Source organism: Cornus florida, unplaced genomic scaffold (assembly GCF_030987335.1).
Source record: "Cornus florida cultivar Cherokee Brave unplaced genomic scaffold, ASM3098733v1 CherokeeBrave_3.0.0_Hap2_Chr05, whole genome shotgun sequence".
NCBI lineage: Eukaryota > Viridiplantae > Streptophyta > Magnoliopsida > Cornales > Cornaceae > Cornus > Cornus florida.
In genome coordinates this window covers 114,163,213-114,189,058 of record NW_026775575.1, presented here as the reverse complement: position 1 = coordinate 114,189,058, position 25,846 = coordinate 114,163,213, and the positions used below count along the sequence as shown (strand labels likewise).

The following is a 25,846-nucleotide window of genomic DNA, read 5'->3' as shown; positions in this document are numbered from 1 at the left end:
TTTTAATATATATATATATATATATATATATATATATATATATATTTTTTTTCATACATTTTTTACGTCAACTAAACAACAAAAAATAAAAATAAATATATTTTTTGAAAAATATATTACATCCAAACTAACAGGCACAATCAGGTAACTAGAAGCTTACAGAGTAATTATAATCATCAATACAAGAAACATGTTTTTCACCCAAAGTTGTTTGGAATCAAAACCTTTTGGAAATCAATGTTGGAAAAGGAAAAATGAAGGGATAAAGGGTGGGCAACTGTTTTTGTTACTAAATCGGTAAAAAATAGAAACACTACTTGGCAACATTTATTTCATTTTGCACAGATTGGAAGCAATTGAGAGATTTCTTTTAATAATAATAAAAAGCCAATACAATGTAAATGCAATATTTTTTATACATCACTCAAGCATCTTTGAAACTTTGTGCAGCAAATTTTAGTTTACTAAAATAAGTTTTTTTTTTTTTTTTTTAAAGCTTTGGTTTTATATGAAATCCGAACATTGTAAAACAGAAACAGTTGTCAAATAAGGCCTAAATAAATGTTGGATTTATTTAGAAAAGAAAAAAAATAAAATAAAAATAAGTAAAAAAAGACGAGTTACATTCAATTTAGGCCGGTTACAAACAGTAGTATAAGTTTAATAATAAAATTGAACTATCTCTGTCCTATAATTTTCATTTTAAATCTTGTGAAATCTAAACCTGTTTTGAATTCCGACAATTTAGAAAAATAAATATTTCTCTTCATAAACAGCTTTGACTTGACTAGCAATTTGTATTTATTTATTAACTGAGACGAGATTCTTAAAACAAAACTATATATACTTTACTTTTACTTGGAATCAAACCAACCACAAACATTTGTTTCATTTATTAATTGAGCAAACCGAAATTCATGGTAATTTATTAAAAAAAAATAATAATTACACCTTAGTCCTACTAGTTGAGAGGACCATTAAGTCGTGTAAAATTTTATTAGAATAATAAAGTCCTATTTAAGTTCATAAATTCAGAAACAATGATTTTTTTTCTTTCTAATATTGCCCTTTACAAAAATATATATGTAATGTCATTTTCTTATTAAAATTAATTTCAAATAAAATTGTCTTTATGCAATTTTTGTAAAATAGAATCTCAAATTTATATAAATTTACTATTATTTCTTGAAATAACTTATTTGCGAAATTGTGAATTAGGAAAGATTAAAAACGATATAAACTATTCATTTATTAAAATGGACATTTCTCCTTTTGTTGTTGCATACATGAATTAATAAGTACTAAATTAACATTAATAAGTACGAGGAAGTTTTGGTACTTTTAAATATACAACTCTGGGAAGAAGTTTAGAAAAGTTTAATGTAAGATTAAATTTAAAAAAAAAAAAAAAAAGAAAAAAAAGAAAAAAAGAAAAGGTTTAGCTAGAGAGAGAGAGAAATAAAAGAAAAATTGGTGTATATATACACACACACACGTGTATGACTTCTCGTCTGCACCTAGAGCTTGTTTAACTCTGGGCTTGGTAGATCAGATTCAGGTGGTACACGAACACGATTGAACGCGCTGAACATGTTCAATGTCTGGGATTGGATTTGGATCCTGGTAAAACAAGTTCAATTTTTTCTCAAATCGTAACAATCGACCGATCAATTTAGGGCTTCTTGGTTCGAAGATCTTCTCTCCACACAAACTCGAATTCGAGGAAGAAGAAAGCCAAAAACCCAATTCTATCGAGTTTTAGGAACGCGAAGACCACTGCATCCTCTCCGCCAGCAAGTACTCCTCTTTGTCTCTCTTTCCCTTTTTCTCTCTGTTGTGCATACTCACACGAGCACATATCTATATATGTGTGTGTGTGTGTGGGTGTGTGTGTGTATTTATACGTATTTGCATATGCATGTAAGTATTGCTTCTCTCAACTGAAATGTGATATATGGTTAGATATACCGAGTGGTATATATCTTCTGGAGCTCTCTCATTTGTGGTCATATTTGAAAGTATCAGAATTATAAATTGAAATTGAAAATACAAAGGTAGTGTTTGTTTGATTTCCTTTTCCTCTTTAAGAAGAATTCCTAGAGATTTCATAAAAGACTAACTAAAATACCTATTTCTCAGAAATATATCTGCCACTCAAGCACCATCCACAGAGGGGCCTGTTAGTTTAAATGGGGTAGTCAGTTAAAAAAGCAGGTTTGAGGAAGGGGTTGCATCAATGCACCTTTGCTTTAGCTGCTTTTTGTAAAAATTAGGAAGGTGGATTGATTTCTTGAGAATGCATGAGGTTTGTTTGCAGCTTGCTGTGGATCAGCTACATGTCAATTATATTCATAATTTGGCTTGAAAAGGATGATAACGTTATCTTTATCTGCTAACTGGTGTAATGCAAACTTAATTTTTATATTCATTCAACCCTTAACCCAATGGAATTGTAATCCTTCATACTGATGGGATTTTTAATTTCTTTTTTCTGTAACTTGTGCAATCACCCGAAAAATAATGAATTGTTATTATTTTTCCTCATAGGTTAATATACTCACCGACTTCACCTTAGGAAGGTGGAGGACATACCACTCAAGCCAAGGCTTTGGTTAAAAAAAAGAAAATTATATTCCTTTTCAGGAAGTTTGACTAGTGGCATGAAAACCAAAAAAGAAAATCCCATCATTGAGGTTTACACTTAAAATTAGGAAAGAAGCAACTGTCCCATCTTGAAAGAGAAGCATAAAAGAAAAATGAATAATAGCATTATATAGTGATAGATGTGCTGAAACTGAAAATTGATACCTTTGCATTCATTGCTTGATGGGGCTGTCTTTGCTTTGCTTTACCACCCAAATGATCAACTTTGGCCTTTCTACTTATTTAGTGCAGCCATAAAATACTGATTATTTAGCTATACAGTTAGATGCCCTTACTCTGTTGAACCCACAATGCCCCTTTAACAACTGTGGTATATGACTTATTAGTGAAACCTAAGTTAAACAATAAAGGATTCTCCTATTCATGAAATAATAATTCCTTATGAAACCTCTCATTATTAGTCCCACTATTTTGTTATGTTCCTGAAAAGAAATGGAGAATGAAACTCTGGAATTGAGTTTGAATTAATTATCCAATATAAAGGACTTGCTGGCATTGCTTTAACTCTGGTTGGTCCTATGTTGAGAGGCTTAGGATAGCTTTGATTTTTGGATATTGATCTGGAACTGAATTTGCTAATGTTGTTTCGTTGTTCACATAGTTTTTTTTTTTTTTTTTTCCAGGTAATTTTGTAATTGATTCACTGGAGAGAAAAAAAAAAAAAAAAAAAAAAAAAAAAAAAAAGATTTTTTTCATAGAAATAAATCTTAAACTACCATTTGGTGGACATGATTGGGCAGGGGGGGAGATGAAATGTGGTTGGTGATATGGTGGATTGTCGAGACAGCGTGCATAGTGGTAATGAAGTGAGTGGAAACATGGTTGATGTAGATGAAGCATGTGCTAGAGATGAGGGGGTTGTTAATTCCCTCAAAAAGGACATTGTAGTTATTGAAGGGGATACAGATTTTGAGCCACGTAATGGAATCGAATTTAATTCACATGAGGCAGCATATTCATTTTATCAAGAATATGCGAAGTCCATGGGATTTACCACCTCAATAAAAAACAGCCGCCGTTCAAAGAAATCAAAAGAATTTATTGATGCCAAATTTGCATGTTCCAGATATGGAGTCACACCAGAATCAGATAAGGGCAGCAGTAGGCGCCCAGGTGTTAAAAAAACAGGCTGCAAAGCCAGCATGCATGTGAAGAGACGGAAGGATGGAAAATGGTATATTCATGAATTCATAAAGGAGCATAATCATGAGCTTTTACCAGCCCTTGCATACCATTTTCGAATTCATAGGAATGTAAAATTGGCTGAAAAGAATAATATTGACATTTTGCATGCTGTTAGTGAACGGACAAGAAGGATGTATGTTGAGATGTCTAGGCAATCTGGTGGATATCAAAATGTTGGCTTTCTCAGCAATAACATGCATTCTCAGTTTGATAAAGGGCGATACTTGGCTTTAGAGGAGGGAGATGCACAAGTTATGCTAGAGTATTTCATGCATATCCAGAGGGAGAATCCCTATTTTTTCTATGCAATAGACTTGAGTGAAGACCAGCGTCTAAGAAATTTGTTCTGGGTCGACGCTAAAAGTAGGAATGATTATGTCAGTTTCAGTGATGTGGTTTGTTTTGACACCAGTTACATCAAAGGAAACGATAAAATGCCATTTGCCCCTTTTATAGGGGTGAACCATCACTTTCAGTCCATGTTACTTGGATGTGCTTTGGTTGCTGATGAGACTAATTCAACATTTGTTTGGGTAATGAAGACATGGCTCAGAGCAATGGGCGGGCAAGCTCCCAAAGTGATAATTACTGATCAAGACAAAGCCTTGAAGGCGGCAATTGAAGAAGTTTTCCCAAATGCACGTCACTGCTTTTCTCTTTGTCATATATTGGAAAAGATCCCTGAAACTCTCGCTCATATAATAAACCGGCACGAGAATTTTATGGTGAAATTCAACAAATGTATTTTTAAGTCTTGGACGGATGAACAATTTGATATGAGATGGTGGAAGATGGTCAATAAATTTGAGCTTGGAGATGATGAATGGATTCGTTCATTGTATGAAGATCGCAAAAAATGGGTGCCTACTTATATGAAGGATGTCTTTTTAGCTGGAATGTCAACAACTCAACGTTCTGAAAGTATAATCTCTTTCTTTGACAAATACATTCAAAAGAAAATTACTCTCAAAGAGTTAGTAAGACAATATGGGACAATTCTTCAAAATAGGTACGAAGAGGAAGCCATAGCTGATTTTGATACTTGGCATAAACAGCCGGCATTAAAATCTCCTTCACCTTGCGAAAAACAAATGTCGACATTATATACGCATGCAATATTCAAGAAATTCCAAGTTGAGGTTTTGGGTGTAGTTGGATGCCATCCTAAAAAGGAGAGCGAAGATGGAACAAGTATAACATTTAGAGTTGATGATTGTGAGAAGGGTGAAATTTTTATGGTCATATGGGGTGAGACAAAGTCAGAGGTTTCTTGTTCATGTCTTATGTTTGAATACAAAGGTTTTCTGTGTAGGCATGCAATGATTGTTCTCCAAATTTGTGGCCTTTCAAGCATTCCATCTCACTATATTTTGAAGAGGTGGACAAAAGATGCAAAGAGCAGGCAATCAATGGTAGAAGGAACAGAGAGAATGCACACTAGGGTGCAACGGTACAATGATTTATGTAAACAAGCCATTGAATTGGGTGAAGAAGGATCCTTATCTGAAGAGAGTTATAATATTGCATTTCGCGCACTAGTTGAAGCTCTGAAGAACTGTGTGAATGTTAATAATAAAACTGCTGCAGAATCTAGCAGCAATGCTCTTTGTCTCCGTGACATGGAAGAAGAGAATCATGGAAGCCTTGCAACCAAACCAAGTAAGAAGAAGAATGCAAACAAGAAAAGAAAGGTCAGTTGTGGATTAACTGTTGGTGGCAATACATTCTACTTCCATAACTGTTTATGCCAAAAATGAACAAATAAGAAGGCCTGGTATTATTTCAGGTACAATTGGAGCCAGAAGCTATAATTGTTGAGGCACAAGATGGCTTGCAGCAAATGGTTTGTTATTGTATTCCTATTTGTGATTCCATTATTTCTTTCACGGTATGTTGTGATAAAAGTGCGTTTTTGACTACAATAGGGATACAGTATTTTCTTGAATGAAGTTCATTTTGTATATCAAACACCTAGCTTTCTTTAATAAAACAAATGCGAAACCTTTGGAAAATTGTGTTATGTTCGCAATTGTGATTGAGAAGTATTAGAAAGGGACCAAGTCTATAGCTGCAGTGATTTTGATGATGCACATTTTCTTAATATGAGCAATCTTGCTTGTAGGAAAATCTGAGCTCAGAAGGAATAACCCTTAATGGCTATTATGGGACACAGCAGAATGTGCAAGGACTGGTATGGTTTCTTGTAATCTTGGACTGCAGTGTAGTAGCAGATATTACTAGTTTTCCAATAGTATTGCAATTTAAATCATGCTGATTCTAAATCGATTTCAGATACAATTGAACTTGATGGAGCCACCGCATGATGGTTACTATGTTAATCAACAGAGCATGCAAGGGCTGGTATGTTATACTGAAGCCATAACTATAATGCATATTTATAAAGAAAATTATAGGAATTTTAGTAACTTCTCATATTGGGTTTGTAGGGACAATTAAATTCTATAGGACCAAGCCATGATGGTTTTTTTGGCGCTCAGCAAAACATGCATGGACTGGTATATATTGTTTAATCAGATTTGTAATTTAGTTTACTACAAGAAAAATTCTGGGTTACATATTGTAGTTCAGATTATAAAGTTTTGATATTTTACTCACACTCTTGTAGGGACATTTGGATTTTAGACCACCAACCAGTTTCAGTTACAGCTTGCAGGTCAGTTTGTGAGTTACAAAATTAGATTGGTACCTGAAGCAATAACACATTGACTTGCATAGGACTTATTACTTTGGGGTTTTGACCCGAATTTCAGGATGAGCCCAATTTGAGACCTACTCAGTTGCACAGCAATGCTTCAAGACATGCATAAAGGAAGAAATGTCTTTCTTGATTTCCGAAGCTTGTAGGTGGTTACATTATCCCGGTTCGAATTCAGAAAGTGGTTCCAGAATTCAGCACTAGTCTTTTGTTGGAGGATAAAAAGATGGGTAATATCTTTAAACGGCAAATTGATTCCAGTATCTTCTGTGGGGAGTTTGTTTCCCAGGTAAAGGCTAGCTGTACATTCCTTTTTATGTAATGTTACACATCACTGCACTAGTGATGGCAACGCATTAGGAGATCAGCAGGAGCAGGGTATATCTGGACCATTAAATGAATAGGTCTCTGGGGTACGGAAACACATTATAAGATATTATAAATATGGTGTTGTGAAATTTTGAGGAGGATAATTTATTGTGTTTTGCAGGTGATGATTGGGGCTGACGCCAACTAAAGTATACACTTCTTCCTGCATCATATAGATGGCAGAATTGCCGCGATGATCTCTTCTATACTGCTGTCAATGCTCTTAAGTTATTAAAGTCTGAAATTGATTTGGTTTAAGAGGGCAGATCTGTTTGAATCCATGTATTAATAACATTGACATTCTGTTGCAATTGATGTACCATATGTTGCCAGGGAAATTCTTAAATTAGTGATGTAGAAATTTTCATGTCAAATAGAAGCTTGAAAATGAGGTAAATTTAGTCTACTGAAAGTGAAAAATCAAATAAAGCTTACTTTTTCAATCAACTATAAATATTATACTTGACATTAGAAAGAAACAAGGACAAGGTAGAGGTTAAATAGGAGTAAACAACTACTGTAAATAGGAACTGTAGGTTACTTTCAGTGACGTCCTGTTGGCATCGAGAAGAAGGTTGAACAAGAAAGTGCGCAAGATGCAAAATATACACCGATAAAAACCTTTATGGTAGGGTTAAGAAAATGAGAAATTTCTATCCGCCAAAACAAACTTATTTCTTTTTCTTTCGATTCAATAACTTCTGCATTCAAAGGCATTTCATTTAACTTGCAAGAATGCAATACACCCATCCCTAGTTTTACATTTCGGTATTGGTGATCTTTATAAGTTGCCCAATTCTGTCATGATCCATTGTCAAACAATATTAGTAGTCAAGAATCCTCATTTTCTTATTTTGAGATTTAACCAAGAGGGAGGAGTAAAATTAAAAACATATCTAAAACAAAACTACAAAAGAACATCTTATGATTTTAATTGCACTCCCTGAAATGATCAGGACATTATCTCACTTGGAATCACAGATTGAATTCAATGAACTTGTGACCTAGGTAAGCTGAATTAAATTACACCTTTCTATGGACTATCTTTCCCTCCCAACTGAAAAATTGAACAAAATCTGCATAACCATTGGATATTTCAAAATTTTCAACATTTTCAGGTAAAGGGGAGGGGTCTTTTTAAGTCAAAACACCAACCTCCAATTCTCATGCACGTACAAAGATTCAAATGTAAGACAACATTATTGAAGCAAAGTAACAAAGTCACCACCATATCACAATACACAACTTAGTTTCAAAGCACGAGTGTTTTCCAACTTCTATGGCCCGCTTATAGCTTCCTTTTCCAGTAAGCACATAGAGCAACAGGTTGTACAAGAAGGATTTGTAAACCTGCTATTGCCATGCCAAATTATCAGAGCATTACATGTCCATCTTCCATCATCTTGCTACATCGCCTTGTTGTATGTACAAGAAGCTCTACTGAAGCTTTTACATAGCTGCCTTTTCTTTTCTTTTTTTCAACAAGAGTCTTCTGGTGTAAGTATTTTCTTAAAGATTATTGGGCTTCAAGTAGAACCCGATGCTCCAAGAGCTCTGACAGAATTCTCCTCATTTCATCAACTGAAACAGGTTTTACCATAACTCCATCCATACCAACCCTTAAGCAGTTCTCCTTTGTTGTCCTGTCTGTATTTCCTGTAAGTGCTACTATCAGCGGCCTGTCGTGACGATTTGCGAATTTTTCATGTATTCGGACAGCAACTTCATAACCTCCTACACCAGGTATAGATATATCCATGAGCACCACCCTGTGTTCCTGAGAAACTACCCGCAAGCACTCATCCCTGGAGTTGACAGTCAATACGTCACATCCTAGGTGCACAAGAAGACCCTTGGTCACACTCCTACTAACCCTGTATTAGCAAGTTTAAATTAAATTACCATGGCAGGCAGCAACTAAATTGCACTAACTACTAAAACTAGAACTCATCAAACTGAAAATATAAATAATAAAGGTTCAAAATACAGATAATGCGTATAAACATTACAGAATAGCAAACTGCAAATCATTCTCCCAGTTTCATTCCAATGTATTGTTGTTGACTGAACTATTGCACTCTGGTCAAGTTCGATATAAATGACTTAGATCTAAAGTCTATACCAGGGAGGGTCGATATAAAAGAAGGTATATATAAATAAATTGGACAATTCTCAAGTCAATAGATTGAGTTCTAGAAGACCGGTTAATACTTAAAACTGAATTCTCATTGATCAAACAAATCACTAATTGCCAATCAACAAGGTCCAAGGACCAAGCAACTTTGTAGCTACCAAAGAGAAAGACACTATCACAGCATTCCGACAACAATGGTCTATATAGGTTGTAAAAGACATGCATATCATCAAAGTGATAAAAAAAATCAATAAATTGAAATAAACAGATTGTAATGATTTTTCATACCTTAAGAAGGTTTTTTCTAACCTTTGTGTTTCAATTTCATATCATTCACATAAATAATTCCATCACGCAAAGAGCTAATTTAAATCCATAGATTTAAACACTAGGTATAATTGTTGATAACTTAAAAAGCAGGTATTTGAAATCCAGCTCAAATCCAAAGGACCGAATCCAAGTTTCCAACCATAAATTTAACACAAATGAGAGCAGAACACAAAAAAAGCACCAAATATTTTCTTCGTCGTAATTGGTTTCCTTCACATCAGATGTTTCTTTCATCGAATATCCATTCAACTAAGGTTTCAGTAATGCATTATTTTCTTGTGGTGTGTATATTTCCAACACTAAGAAAAAAGCAAAAAAAAAAAAAAAAGATGAAGGAGAAGGAACTAAAAGCAGCAGCCCTCCATTCCCCTATCAAGAAGGGTAAAACTGAGCTCCCAAAGTCTCCATTGCACAAGCTCATAACTCTTTTCAAAAGGTGATCATTTAATACCAACCCCACGGCATGATTTAAGAATTTAGAGCTCTTTATAATCCCCACCTCCACTAAAACAACCTTAACAAACAGGCAAGCAAAACGATCTGGAGGAGGGCAAGCTACAACAATTTTTGCCTTCAAATTTCACCAGGGTTTGTACAACTAGTAGTTATCCATGGCAGGGAATGTAAGGAACCTATACAAAAGTTGTAGCATTATTTATATGGCTATAAAAGTATGTCTCTACTATATATCTCTGATACTGGTGTAGTTATAAATTTTTCAAGGGGTGTGGGTCATTCAAACCAATTTCATGTTCTCTATCTATTACTCAAGATTAGATAAAATTCCTACTAAACTATGTCCCACAATAAGTCTCGCAGCCTTGAATTTTACAAAATTAATCCAACAAATTTGAACATTTATTCTATTGAATTGAAAAGATTTTCAAAAATTAAGGACAATTTAGAGAATTAAAATTTTGGAACATCTCAAAACAGAACATGGACATTATTTTTTTTACCATTTGAAAAAGGAAAGCAGTGACACTTCTTTTGGTATGGAGGGAGTATAATTTTAGGATTCCCAGTTTTTTGCTCTACTTGCTGTACAACATTTTTTGTTTTTTTTTTGATAAGTAACTAGTTGCTGTACAACTTAAAACAGCAATCATGCATGTCTGACTTGAAAGCGCAAATCCAAATAAGCCCTAATTTGGTAAGGGAGATGAAAGAGAAGGTAGAACACTAGAAGGGATGAAAGGAGATACTCTATGGAAAAGTAGGGGCCTTTCACAGTTTTTGTTTGGTTAAGAAAGAAGGAAAGTGAGGTTAACAAAAAAAAAAAAAAAAAAGGATGGCTAGGGCCATTGCATGATTTTATTTTATTTTTTCCTCTGGTAATAGAGGGTGTTCTCAAGCCCTTCAGATATCAGGTGAGCCCAAGAAGTTGATACAATACCCCTGGGTCATGCCCAGAGGCCTTATGCCAATTCAGCCATCCTGAGGTTTTTTTCGTGATTTTATCATTACACCACAACATAAAAAAAGAATGTATTTTTACGGGAAGAAAATGTCAAGAAATAAGGATGGACTCTCCTCTCCTCTTTCTTTCTCTTCCCCATTTCCTAGTATCAAACGGCTCAAACCATGAAAATATTTTCCTTCCCTTTTTTACCCTCCCCCTTTCCTTACTCCCACTTGCCCTACGTACCAAAGGGATCATTAGTCACCTGAGCGCAGATTATCACAACACACTTCAATTAGGTTGTGTCTTCATATTTCTGATTTAATTTTGGACTCTCTTTGACTTTTCCCACAATTACCCTCTATTGCCTCTTCTTTGGGAACTGTGAATTCTATAAATCAATCAGTCAATCATGGGGGAAAAACCTTTGAAATCAGGGCAGCACACCCCAAGATATTAATAAAACTAACTAAATATATAAAAATAAAACTAAAAATAAAATAAAGTTAAAAGGCGGATGTTTGACTAACCCATTATCATCCACAAGAAGAACTTTGAGTCCCGGAAAATTAGTCTGTCTATGATTTGCTGGCAGCTTAGGTGCAAAAGGGAGCTTCAATTCATTTGACCGCTCAGCGAATCCCAGTTTCACGATAAATACAGCAGTACATCCCTTGCCAAGACCTTCACTTTCAATCCAAATATACCCCTTCATGAGATTTACAAATCTGATTGCATCAAGGAAAAGGTTAAATTATTATAAGTGCATATTAATCAGCCAATATTATATGCAAAAACTCATAGACTAGATATAATTCTAGACCCAGAGAAACTAGAAAGCCAAAAAAAAAATTTTATTTTTATCTCTCTGATAAGTAGAAAAACTACAAGACAAGCATAAAGAAGAAAACCATCCAAACTGGGTGCAAGGACAATAACAACCACAATTAAGTTGAGGAAGATAATAACAAGTGATTAAATACCTCTTGCAAATTGCAAGGCCAAGTCCACTGCCAGAATTTCTGGTTGCTGGTGATTGACATTGTTCAAACTTGGTAAATAATTTACGAATATCTTGCGGGTTGATTCCTGATCCTGAATCTTTTACCTGCATTCAAGGTATATATTATTAAATGACTATATCCTAAAAGCCAAGCATTCAGTACCCAGAGGTTCAATGGAGCATAGAAGATGCCTACCTGTACACGCATATAAAAGTGATTATCACTTGGTACTGGAAAAAAGTCAGGAGCGTGGGGATCTCTTAAAGATTCTGATTTCGCAACAGAAGCTGAAATTGAGATACTGCCCTCTTTTGAGAACTTGATAGCATTGCCAACGACATTTAAAATAACTTGAATAAGTCGTTTGTCATCGCCAACAGCATACTCCGGCAGATCTGGAGCTACACTCAATGAAATAAACAACTTTTTGACAGATGCAATAGGCTTTATCAAGTTAAGGACCTGCAATGAGAAACATTCATCTAATTATGCCAACAACATCTACCAGTACAAGGAAAATATCAACAAATTTCATAATGTCCACAAGACATTCTAAAATAAATAATAGTTGGCAAAATGCATAATCCTACCTCCCTGAAGAGCGCATGTAGGTTAAAAGTTCCAATGTCGAGTTGAAAGCTACCATCTTCAAGCCTTGAAAGATCTAACACATCATTTATGAGCGTAGCTAAAAGGTTACTGCTCTTTAGGATTGTTTCAACCATCAAACGTTGCTCAGGTGTCAGCTCAGTCTCTTGCAATAATGAAGAGAGTGCAATAATGGCATGCATAGGAGTTCTCATTTCGTGGTTCATAACAGCCAAGAAATCATTGCGAGCATGAACAGCTGTCTCTGCTTCTCTCCTGGCCAGATCAAGTGCAACATTCTGTTCCATAAGAAGATCCCTTGCTCTCATTGACTCTTCTAAGATTGCAGCATGTGAAAGAGCAACTGCCACCTGCAACAACAAGAAGATTTTACGAATAAGACTCTCCAGGCATTATAACCTTTGTTAATCAGGCCCTTTTTTCTTTACAATAGGCAACAAAAATTTTTATCATAGATGAATAATAAATGCATGAAACTGGACAAAACATATACCATGAAATTAAACAAACTAGGAAATAATCAAAGCCACCCAAGAGGGTAAGGTAACTATATAACCATATAAAAACCCATAATTGAATGACCCTGAAGTCCTGAACATGCTCAAGGAATGTCGCCCCCGCCCACCCCACCCCCCAGCCAAGCACGTCTTCCTATCAGCCGACCTATAAAATTAAGAAAAAAGAGACATGCATAGTGCCGGACACATCACAGATTTACCTAATCAATTATGCCAAAAACAACCTTCCTTCTATGCCTAATCTATTATAACCTTCCACCAGAAGATTGCTAACACTTAAAGAGATTTCCTCTTTAAGACCTTTAAGAGCACCTAAATTGTTGCTCTCATAGCATCAGCAGGACCATCTTTGAATAGTATAAAATAACCTTTTCACCATAATATCTAAGATGCCAACAGTCCTACTTTTCCTTTTGCTACATTAAAATTGTTGGAAAGGTGCGTTAAAGGAGTTGTCATTTGCATGGTCATAGAGGATCTAGTGGTAAAACCCATGTCCATAGCATCAAACCATCAATCTTCTGAACACTTACGAAGTTAAAGATCTTGGTGGTCTTCAATAGAGGACAGTATAGGTTGACATGCAAAAAATCTTGTTCAAATCTTCTGCTTTTGCTACTTTAAAAGTTTTTGTTTTGAGTATGCTCTGTAAATCTTTGTTCAATTTAAGTGAGTTTATTAGTGTTCTATTAGGGTTAGGAACTTAGGAGCTGGTGAAGGCTTCTTTTAAGTCAATCACTGTTCTTACTTCTTACGAATGCGTTCTTCGTCTAGTTATTACAGCCAAGTTAACTTCAAGCGGACGTAATTTTAGGTAGCTTGAATAATTTTGCATTAATGAGATAACTTCAAACATTTGACCTTAGAAATAATAGAAAGGATGCTGGGCTAGTAAAGTAGTTGGTATATAAAAATGCCTCCCTTCTATTGGATGGACAAATTTCAATTTGTTTGCAATGAAAGGTTGTGATTTTCTAGTTCTCTTATTTAGCATCACCTTTCTCTATGTGATTCTTATCATACATTTTTTAACGAGATGTAGCATGTAGACTTTGTTGATACAAAATTAGGAAAACTCAAACCTGATCAGCAACTACTTCAACAAGTTCCAACTCATGGACATGCCATTGCCGTGCACTATCTGAGGGAAGCATTAAAACCATCAAAGCATAGCGTCTCGTTGAAAGCTCTGGCCAGTCATTAATTTGGAAATTAGAGAGATGAAGAAGCGGTACACGCACAGCAACAACCTCCCCAGGCATGTACCTTCCTGCTAGCTGTCGTAGTCTTGCCACTGGACAATTCGGAGATATTTTTACTGCACGGTTGGTATTGAATACTTGATTGATTACTGGAAGCTGAATGGGTACAGTAAATCCTACAGGATTCTGATGATGAAGAGTGTAGGAAAGTTGAAGCTCTAACCCAGTACGTGTCGGCATCCATAACGCACACTCTTCCAGTGCCAATGTTCTACCCAACTCAACAAGAGTAGTTTTCAGTATTGTATGCCTATCAAGAGTGCTTCTGATCTCATGAGTTAGCATTCTAACATGTCGACCTGTCTCTTCCTGTGTACGGATAAGGCCCATTTCTCGATCAAGTTCTGCAGCCTTGTTTTTCAAAAATAATTCCCTAGTTTTAACACTTAATAAATCAGGAATAATGTGCACTAGCATAAGAGCCGTTGCACATGACACTGCAGCAGTCAAAACCTTCGCAATAGTCATGACTATTACCACAGTTCTTGAGTGCACGCTAAAGGTCCATAAATTGATAAGATGCGTCGCTCCACATAGAACAATGAAAGCACCAAACTGCACAAGCACCCATCTATACGGGAACACGGCAGATTTCTTTACAAAGTAGATGAGCTCCAGTGGTATAGAAAAATAAGCAAGCGCAATAAAGAAATCTGAAATATATTGATATTTCATCAATAGTTCATCAGATGGCCATTGCGGCTCAAATTGCTCAATGCAGTTGCAGCCCTCCATAGTAACTAAAACTCCTTAGTCAATACTCTCTCTTTACATACCTGAAATTGAGCAGGCAATAAAAACTTGTCAACAACAGTAATGCTCTATTATGCAATAACACTGTGAAATGCCATATATGTTTGTACATGAACCAAAGAGTTAGCATTTAAATGAAATTACAACCTACAATATATTCTTTTATGTATGCCTGCAATGATTATACATTGCAGTTTTGGTGCGACAAACCTAAGAAATTTAAAACTAAAACTAACCCAGTTTAGTTCCTACGACTGCTATGTCATTTCTAATTTCTATGGTCTCTTAGCCTTATTTTCACAAAGGAAAATCCCCAATATCAAAATGTTACGAAAACTAATGAAAGTGTGATGACGAGGTAACATTATTGTTCACAGAGTTCCAGTTCACAAATTTACACCGATTCAATCACCAAATGAGAGCTAAGCTTGTATAAAGAACAAAAAACAAAGAAATGTCAGCTAATCCATGCCTGAGTGACCTTGATTTCATAACCATATTATTATGCTTTTGCCATTTTACAGTTCTTCAATATATATATATATATATATAGAAAACAGTAAAATAAGAGAATTCAAAAAAATCAAAGAGAAACAACAACAGAGAAACAGATTAAAGGGATTCAAAAAGAAAAATAGATAGATTACTAACCACAGCTGAGTTAGGGTTTTTAGTCGATGTTGGTATGGAATTGCAACCTAAGTTCAGTTGTTGGCGAATCGAGGGCAGCTTCAATCACAATCAGAAAGAGAGAGAGACCTGGATCTCCGAATGAAATTGGTAAAGTGATCATTTTGGAAATTTATTTCTAAACGAAAACATATCTTTTCACACATTTGTACTCGGGAAAATAAATTACATTTTCATAACCAAGTAAAAACTTCTTAAGTTTCATTGTAATAAAGAGAAAAGTGCAAAAATAAACCCCTGTACTAAAAACTTGCAACTAACCCTTAAACTATCAAAATTGCAGAAAACTCCCTAAACTATACAAATTTGTTACAGATCACTCCATCCATCACTCTTCCGGACGGGTCTTTCCATTAAAGTGACGACAATGACCATAATACCCTTGTAATCTTGAAAAGACACTAAAACCCCTTATTATTATAACAATTAAACCCAAACACAATTTAAACACCCCCAAACACGTCCATATGCTTTTCTTTCTATATACACAGTTACACACATTTACAAATTACTGTTTATCTTCTCCGCAAGATGGGAAAAAAAAAAAAAAAAAAATCACGTTCAGTGTAGAAATTTATTTGTGTTCGTTGTGGAACTAAAAAAAAATTAGAATTGGGATTGAAATTTGAAGACTAAAAAAAATGAAAGATTTTTCAGAAGACGCTTACACCGGAGAAGAAACAATTGCAGGCTGGAGAAGAATGAATTCTTATATTTTCTCAATTGACCTTTATTTGATCAAACCCTAAAGAAACATATATATCGCTTGTGATAGCTACTAATTGCTTTCTCTGTACATGAATTTCTATTTCATCGATCAAAGGTGGGTTTTCCCAAAAACATCTCCGCTCGGATTCAGTCATATGGGTTTGGCTTTTCTCAAATTAAAATCTAATTTTAATTGGTTTGTGATTTTTTAATTTCAACAAAGGTGTATTAAGACTCTTTCTCAAAAATCCCTGGCGAACTACCGTCGTCTCCAGTGACTTCCTTATACTGAAATCGACTTGAAGTTAATGGCGGCGGTAGTGTCAATTAAATTTGCAAAATTCTCAACTTCAGCACTGTTAAGGGTTTGAATTTTGGGGTTCTTGGAATTTGTTCTTGGATGATGATGATGCGATGAAGATTTGGATGTCGGAGGCGGAGTTCTTGGAGGAATTGGCGGCATGGGGCGGCGGAGACGGCTATGTAGAGGAGGCGGGGTTCGCCGTGGTTGAGAGGTGATGGCGACGGATGTGGTTGAGGAGAAGTGGTGGTGGCGGCTGTAGTTGAGGAGAAATGGTGGCGATATAAGGAGGGAGATGATGGCGCCGACGGTGATACTCAATGACTAGCACAACGGTGATGACGGCGGTTTGTGATGAAGCGTAGCTGTGCACTGGTAAGACAGATTCGGTGATGGGCTGTGGAGAGCTCTGTTTCTCTCTTCCAACTCACACAATCAATCACAGAAAAAACCCAAAAAAACACAGAAGAAAGATAGAGCCCACCGGAAGAGTTTCGGTTGCCGGAGAGTCCCCAACGCCCTTTGATTCTTTACCGTCCTTGATAGGCGCGTAACGCGTTTGTACCCATGACGAACGTAGTGCCAACGCCGTCAATCCAACCCAACCCTTTCTCCTCATCGGACGCCGACGCCGCGTACGTTCTCTCCCGACTCCTTTATCGCCTCCCACCCAATCTTTCCCTCCCTACTCGCCACTCACCACCACCACCCATCACCTCTCTTCCCCTCATCTCTCTCTCCGTCCCAATCTTCTCTCTGCTTCTTCTCAACTCGGTTTCTTCCAACTCAACCACCACTCAATACCTTCCCAACTCGCTCACTCAGCCGAATCCGATTCTCTCTATCTTCAACCTCCCTCGCGATCAGAAACAGCCCCAAAAACTGGCCCCTCGGCTATGGCCCTCGTTTATGTTTAGGGCAAAATTGTCTTTTCCATTTTTCGATCATAAGCGAGTGACCCATGTCCCTAATTGCAACAAATTGTTAGTTCAAGGGCGTTTTTTTGTAGTTTAGGGGGTTTCTTGCAAAATGGCAATAGTCTAGGGGTTTTTTTGCACTTTTTTCTTGTAATAAATTAGTGTAAGTATTAATATTCATTATCTCATTTAAATTATTTTTAAACTTTATAATTGAGAGATAAATAAGTTATTTTATGTTTGTTAAAAAATTAAAATGCAAAAGTTTAAAGTATAGAGGACTAGAGGGCGAATATATATATATTATATTATCTCAAAAAAATCATTTTTACTTCTAACAAAATATCCCTATTTCTACTATTTTACTGAGTTCGCCATAGATGATTTAATTTGCAATAGTGCCACTATGTGATGTCAGACATTATCTTACAAGGAGAGTCTTTCTAGATGCATTGTGAGAGTTAATTTGACATGAAAAAAAATATTTGTCTAAAATATACCAAATAATTTACTACTTGACATTTTCTTAAATAATTATTGATAATATATGAAAATTTAAACAATATCGTTTATGAATCTAAAATAAATACTCTCATATAGATTTTTAAGGTTGTATTTTATTAAAAATAATTAAAAAAATGTGACTTTTTATTTTTTATTATTATTGATATTATGTATCTCCTTGAAGAAATGAGTAACTTATAAACTGAAACACATTTTTTAATACTTGTGAAATTACATTTAAAGTACTAGATAGAACCATATGTGATGCCCATGATTGTAACTTAGTTATATTTTGGAATAGTAAAATAGTTCAGATGAGAAAAAATAATAATTTGGAAACGAAATGGAGAAAGAAAAATAAAATTAAAATAACTAAGGGTAACTTGCAAATATAAGTGCTAAAGTAATTTTATTTATTTATTTAAAATTTCATAGCAGAATAAGTTCAAAACTTTAAGTTATCATTCATCCGTCACTAAGCCAATCCTCCTGTTACTTTTCATTATTTTTAAAGTCCTTTTATGCAAAACCTTATGGAAACCCTAATATTCTTGCGGTAATATTTACAGTCGAAGAATTAGAGAATATAATTTTATTTTGTCAAGCAATGAAAAAGGCTAGTGAATCAATAGTACAAGAGATTTATTATATTAAATCATATGTTGTATTAGAATATAACAATAAAAGAACAATATTTCTTAAAAGGTTAAACAAGAAAGGAACACAAAATTATGTAGAAAAGGAACACAGAACAATAAACACATTATATGTGCAGAGAATGAAATTTTTTCAATTAAACATGATCACAATGTAGTTGAAACAAAACACTTAGTCATAGCAGAATATAAATAGTACAAACAAAGCATTATAAAATAATAACAGTCCAATAAAAGCATATTAACATAAAAGAGAGTAAGAAACTGTAACGACCCAAATCCTCATGGATCCGGATCATTAAACGGGTCCTTACCCGACCCAAAATCATCCAAGGGTAAAACGGTCATTTCACGTCAAAAATAAATAACAAGGTCCAAAAAGGGCAAATTGGTAATTTGCCATGAATCCATAAATCGAGACTCAAGGGTATCATAGTTCTTTACTTGTACCATAATGTAATACCCCTAGTTTTACAAAGGATAAAATTGGAATTCAATTATCTTTATTGCATTTTTATGTGACTAGTTGCTTAAATGTTTAATTGGTTTATTTGTTTTAAACTGTTAGTTTTGTATTTAAATTGCCTTATTTGGTTAAGTATATTTTAATTAAATTAATTGTATTTTTGGTTGCTATGCTTACTTTAATTGTATTATTAATTATTTTCTTGCATGGACGTAACTGTTTAATTAAATTAAGTGTATGAATTATCTTTTAGGATTTTAGTATTTTTATGGGCTTGCCGACATAATTAATTAGGATTTACGTCTAGGGTTTTTATTGACTTAGGATTTGGAGTTAGTTATAAATATATAACTTACACGTCCCTAGGGTTTGATAACCCTATTCACGACATAGTGAAAATACAGAGAGTTTGGAGAGAATTGAACGAGAGAAAAACAGAACAAAACTTAGAAGGAGAACAGAGAGGGCCAAGGGAGAGTTGTGGTGGATTAAACCAAAACCACAGGAGGCTTGAAGGTGGTCAGTGGTTGCCGGAAATTGGGAAGACGACAACACAGTTTTGAGACCAAAGCTACAGGCAAGTTCTTCTACTTTCTCCTTCCCTTTGGCTTGTGTTCTGTGCACCTAGGTAGTCTCTAGGGTTAAATAAATTATAAACTAAAACTTACATGTTAATGGTATGTTATATTGATAATCTGTTTGGGTTGTAATCGAATCTATTACAGAATTCGTACACATCTGTTTTCAGTTTTATTGGAAAAACTTGTTAGTCCGGTTGTAATTTTTAGACTCTAGGGAATTTGTTGAGTCTTAAATGGATCTTGCATGATTATTATATGTCAAATTTCATTATCTGTTGTCTGAGAAAGTGGTCTGAAATAAATTCGTTATTGTCTATTCTAGTTTTGCTCTTTAAGCATGCTAGTAAATTGCTTAGTTAAATCTCTGTATTTGATTTCAAATCATTGTTCAAAAACCATTGAGAGTCTGTTTTGGTATTAATAAGACCCTAGGATAAGTTTTAGAAATCAACTGAAGGGTGGACATAGGCCGGAGAAGAAGCAGAAGGACAAGGACGGAGCAAACGGGGACTGGAAGCTCTCAAATGAGGTGAGAGCCAGCTCCATGGATGTGGGAGCCGGCTCCCATACTCATTGAGCCGGCTCTACATTCTTAGAGCCGGCTCCAGGCTCAAAAAAGAGCCTGCTCTTGGAATTTAGAGCAGGCTCTTCCAAATAGTAATTTTCTGAAAAAAAAATTCTACAAACTGTTTGGATACTGTTGGAGCATGGGAACATTTTTATTGACTCTGGGGTTTTACAGAGGGATTAGAAGGTTGGATGTGAGTGTTATTAAGTCCTTAAATTGAGTAAGGTTGACCTCTAAGTGAATGAACTTAACAGTGCGCTAATTTAACAACTATGCGTACGGTTAACGGCTAAAAGGAGATTTGTTGTCTAGTTTTAATTTGACAACTTAGGGTGATATATAATGATTCTAAATTAAGATTAAAAGCACAGTGAAGTCTTTTAAATTAATAAATTGGACTTAGGGCATAGGGCATGGCTCTGTGCTAAAAGATAAGACAGAATACAAGTATACAACTTAGCACGCGGTTACCTGATGGAGAAAATTAAGTTGTTCAAATTAATCTAACAATTTATGGGACTATAATGAGATTTAAAAACTTATTTTTAATGCATGATAGAGTCATTGACATATCAGATGTGATCTACGCATGCTATGGATGCTAGTTGTTGAACCTTTAAACCGTTTTCTGCAAATACATGGTTTAACTCTTGGATTTAAATTGCTGAAACTATAAATAGTCTTCTGTAATTTTTGGGATGGTTTGGAATGTAAATTGCTATACTGTTATTTATAGGTTGTAATTTACATGGTTTGGATGTTAAATTGTGGGATCTAGATATTATCATACAAGTAATTGGATATGGTTTTGAACTGTAATTGCTGTAGTGTTGTATAAACTATTCTGCAATTACCTGGTTTTTTGTTTTAGTTATTAAATTGTTGTACTATTATTGATAGTTTGTAATTTTTATATGGTTTTGGATTTAAATTGCTGAATAAATATATTCTGTCAATTTCATGGATATGGAGGATTGTATGCACCAGTATGGGACGGTGACATACTATGGGACGGTTTAGCTCAAAACGCCTAAACCTAACCTAATGGATTAAAAGAATGGATATAAAAATATTGAATCCTAATTGTGTTAAGTCAAATCAACTGCAACTAAGTTGAGTGGCTTCCTGGATTAATGGATGATAGTTAAGTCATATCAACTGAATAAGTTGATAGACTAACTAGCTTATTTATTGAATGTCAGTTCAATAAATATTTGAACTACATACCCTAGTTTTGGACGGACTTTATATATATGTTTATGGTACCACGAGATGAGCTTGAGCCTCAAACTCGTTGGTTAGGGTGCGTATATGCAGTGGATGCGTAGCTGGCTATAGTAGGTTGAGGTGTACCCTGTTAGGTCTAGGTACTCATGCCCACCTTTGGGTGTGTTTTCGCATGTTGCCTTCTATTCAGGTTGAAACCCCTACTGTAGTCCAGTGAATGTCCCTTAGTGTGGATATATCTATATGTATGGACTAGATAGCTATTGTCGAGATATCTAGGGTGTATCTGCTTATCGAGTCACTGTTTGGATTATAGTTAGAGAAGAATTTGCATGTGGGCCTGACCCACTCTTATTTTTACAGGTGTTCGTTAGTTCCAGACTTGGAGCTGGATCGTGCTGAGCAGATACAGTTATTCACTCCACCGATGACCAGGGTTTTATTTCATATTTTAGACTTGGGTTTCATTTCCAATCTTTTGAGTTCAGTAAGATATTTTAGGGGTCCACTAGATGGATTCCCGAGTTGTAATAGAAATGGAGAAGTAGGATGTATCAGAATCATTCTTTGTTAATTAAATTTTATTCTGAGGTTTTTGGATTATTATTCTAGTTTCTTTTCAGCAATTTATTTATTCTTGTTTTTCTTATTTGTATTCTGTGTTCGATTATTGCTAATTGATTTGATATCCTCGGGTTATCGGGCGTGGGCCTGGCCAACCCGCATCCGGAAATCCGGGGGTATCAGAGTTAGTATCAGAGCACTCCAGGTTCTAATGTCCTTAGGAGTGTTTTCGTTATAAGACTTCTGTGTTGCGTCTCTTAAACCTTAGAGCCATATTAGGATTCGTTGTACTATTTTTACGGTTCATTAGGAGGAGCTAATGTCAATTATATTCTGTAGATATGGAATGGTTGACACTAGGAAGAGGATGGGGTCCACGACGAAAGTGATACCGACCTAACGGAGTAAAGGAGTATGTTGTCAAGTTTTTTGCCAAAAACAAAACTTGGGGATTAAAGGTTTAGTTCCAGAGTTGGCACTACTTAGAAAGTATAGGCCACGGAAGGATTAAGGTGTAGGTGTTAAGTCACTGTATGCCAGGGCCAACACAATTTCGGTTGTTCTTAAATATGAGACAAGCGAAGAATAAGAGTCCGAAGAGGATCTTAAGGGAGGAGATTTCCGCGTATCCAAGAAAAGGGAATATAGAAGTTTGAGGATGAAGGATCGCACAAGTGTGCTCTCATTCACCAGCAGTATAGTGAATGGTACTAATGGAATTGGTGTGAACCAATCTACATATAGTTAAAGTTTCATATCATCTCTCCGGGAGTTATTTGAGAAGTACTCTTTAGGAGTTTGGGAATCGGATGGAGTTCTTACCAGAACAAAGACGTGATTTTATATCATATTCCGGAGAGTATGGGATTAGGTTGTGACATTCTAAGTTGCTTTGTAAAGCCACGTTAGATGGTTTGCATTCCGCGTATAAGGAGTATGATGGTTAAGACTTTGGATATTTGCTTAGGCAAACGATTGTGTAATTAAGCTATGTTTAGCGGATCGGTTTAAAGGTTGGATGATTACCAACGAAACTATGGAATGAACTTTTGTGAATTTGAGTTCAAAGGAGGTTTTCTTCTCTGGAATGGAGGATGTCTTAAGTAGAATTATATTTTGGTTGTTTTGTTGTATTGTGTATATCTACGTGTTTCATTTTTGTGATTATGTGTTGCATTTTGTCAGTACGTATTTCATCTCTGTTAATTAGTTCGGAGTGGGATTATGGATTAGTTGGGGACACAAATATGTGATCGGCCAACTATTATTTTGATGACATGGGTAATAGCGTTATGTATGCTAGGATTTGTGAATGTATGGTCATAGGATTGGGTAGAAATACAAACTTCTAGCCAATCTATTGGACCTAGATATGCATCAATATGGTATGCTATTTAGGATGTGATAGTTAAACTATCAACATGAGTCAAATAAACTAAAAGGGATTAGTTTGATATGCTATATGCTAGGTAGGGATTCGTTTTTACAACGCTATAATAATAGTGGTTGTTAATGTTTTGGGGATTCGTGAGGATGTGATAGGTAAAGATAACTGTAATGCAATTATGGTTCGGATGGAGGATTTTGTGTTGGTAGGTACTTATTAGCATGACGCCGACGGAGGATAGTGGACTGATGAAAGCTTTATCAGTCTATTCGTGATCTAGACATTATTTTACGAGGGTGTCATTTGGAGGAGTTGCTGGTGTTGCACTTAGAGGAGGAACCAAAGTTTCTATACTGTATAAAATGTGGAATTTTTTTAAGAGTCGTAAGTCGCAACAATTAGCTGTTACTACGACATTGATGACTTTATGGAGGATGGGAGAAATTCCATATTCCTTTGAGGCGAGACAAGGAGTTAACTTGACACTTACCTATAATAGCGAAGTAGGGTGTTTTAAGAATAGGAAGGTGAGATCGAACACCTATATAAGGAAGCGGTGCACGGTGTGTGTGAAAAATTCATAGTGAGTTGACCTTCGATGAATGGAATTACCGGTTAATTTTATTATCAGTAAGTTTATCACTAACTGGTGATGCATAGATACAGTTGCAGGGTTAGCTTTTGACAATGCTTCGATGTAAGCAATGGGTGCAGACGGAAGCTGGTGGTACCAGACCAGTTGGTACTTTCTGTAGACAAACGGGAAGAAAGATATAAGACTGAGATTTACATCTCTTAGTTCTTTATTCATCCCAGTGTAACATAAAATACTTTATGGTATGAAACAGTTGTTTGGAGGATCGGCAAGCAGAGGGATGTGGTGATTTGGATACCATTTCTAATATGATCGAGATGGACCATTCGAGATTACGAGACCCTTGTAGACATTTTCTATGTTCAACTGATAGACCCTTTTCACGGATTTGGATGAGGGGTTGTTAACTTTTACAAAGGGTCAGGATTTGGTTGAGATGTTGGTTCGTTTCTTTATTAAATCAGCTAAATTCTGGTTTATTGCGAACTGGTGGGTCATCAGTTCGTATAAATAGAAGGGATTACAAGACAACTTAGATGCCTCAATGTGGTGATTCACATTTTGCATTAAGTTCTGTCCGGGGGAAAGGAATAGGGAGGTGGATGCTCTCAACAACTGATCGGATATTCATATCCTGCGATTCATTGTTGAGTTTATAGTGGCAGTTTCGCTTGTGTAACAATGACACTGGCTGTTATCACAGGAAATAAGGAAGTTAACTGCACATATTTGGGTTGATCTTCGTGGAGGTGTTACTTTACTCAGTTAGAGCTTAAGGTACTGACGGGCGATTTGTAGTTTTGTTAGTGCTGTTAGAATGAATGCGATTTCACAATCAACACTTCTTCTCAATGCACTCGGATGGTTATCAGGAACATCAAGACATCAACTGTCCGTTTTAGGGATTAGGTTTGGGAAAAGACGTGTATATAACTGTTAATACGAGTAATACTTGTTAGAAAGGTGGACGATGGATAACCGGAGATCGTTGGAGATCTTTGCCACTGCCTAAATCATAATGGGAGTGGGAAACAGTTGATTTGGGGATGTCTTCTATATCAGAAGTAAGGTGCGATACTGAGGGAGGTCAGTTTTTATATATTACATTGACGTTCATGGAGGGTGTTTCTCCATTTAGGCGGTAGTCTATCAATTCGTGATTTACAACGTTAGGATGAGACGCATAGAAGTTTTACACATTTATGCTATGTACCTTGGAGGAATGCGGATCTGTACCCTATTTAAACAATTTGGGTAAGGATAGAAAGTTGCTCAATACAACTTACGTGTTGTATAACTTTTATGGTTCCTTGATATCGGACTTATAAATTTTTGTGGATGATTTGGAATTCAGTAGAGCTCCTACACGGAAGCAGCGTCCACAATTGAAATGGAAATGAATTTTAATAAAAATAATTCAGAGTTTCGTGAATTCCGAGGACAGAATTCCTTTTGTTAGGGGGGAAGAATGTAATACCCCTAGTTTTCAAAAGGATAAAATTAAAATTTAAATTTGGTTCTATGTGCATTTATGAATTGATTTTTGTGGCTATGTGCTTATGTGTCAAATTGTTTATTTGAGTAGTGGTATTTTAATTAATTGTTTTATTTAAATGAATTATTTTCTTTAATTGTGTTTATTTGAATTAAATTAGTAATTATTTTATGTGAATTAGTTGGCTAAGTTAAATTGTTTCATTATTGGGTGTTATTTTCTTTAATTGTTAATTGTATGG

At 35.4% G+C, this 25,846-nt stretch overlaps 2 protein-coding genes across 6 annotated transcripts; one reads left to right on the top strand and one right to left on the bottom strand.

Annotated features, from left to right (window-relative positions):
* Nucleotides 1-1,484: 1,484 nt before the first annotated feature.
* On the top strand, nt 1,485-7,272 carry LOC132308756 (protein FAR-RED IMPAIRED RESPONSE 1). 5 transcript variants are annotated; one of them, XR_009482468.1, is made up of 9 exons: nt 1,485-1,797; nt 3,288-5,540; nt 5,636-5,692; nt 5,972-6,040; nt 6,142-6,210; nt 6,297-6,365; nt 6,476-6,523; nt 6,621-6,854; nt 7,056-7,272. XR_009482468.1 is itself a non-coding variant. In XM_059806963.1 (8 exons), the coding sequence occupies exons 2-8, from the start codon at nt 3,432-3,434 to the stop codon at nt 6,675-6,677; spliced, it is 2,478 nt and encodes an 825-aa protein (XP_059662946.1). In that variant the 5' UTR covers nt 1,485-1,797; nt 3,288-3,431; the 3' UTR covers nt 6,678-7,272. The 5 variants fall into 5 exon arrangements, 2 of the variants coding, with proteins under 2 accessions (XP_059662946.1, XP_059662947.1); XR_009482469.1 differs by having other exon boundaries at nt 6,621-6,969; XR_009482467.1 differs by having other exon boundaries at nt 6,621-6,978.
* A 720-nt stretch (nt 7,273-7,992) lies between these two features.
* Nucleotides 7,993-15,805, bottom strand: LOC132308757 (ethylene receptor). The gene is made up of 7 exons (XM_059806965.1): nt 15,598-15,805; nt 14,014-14,969; nt 12,395-12,763; nt 12,000-12,266; nt 11,784-11,908; nt 11,331-11,528; nt 7,993-8,808 (listed from the first exon to the last, which is right to left on the bottom strand). Exons 2-7 carry the CDS (start codon nt 14,926-14,928, stop codon nt 8,451-8,453), a joined length of 2,232 nt encoding a protein of 743 aa, XP_059662948.1. The 5' UTR covers nt 14,929-14,969; nt 15,598-15,805; the 3' UTR covers nt 7,993-8,450.
* Between the last annotated feature and the right edge of the window lie 10,041 nt (nt 15,806-25,846).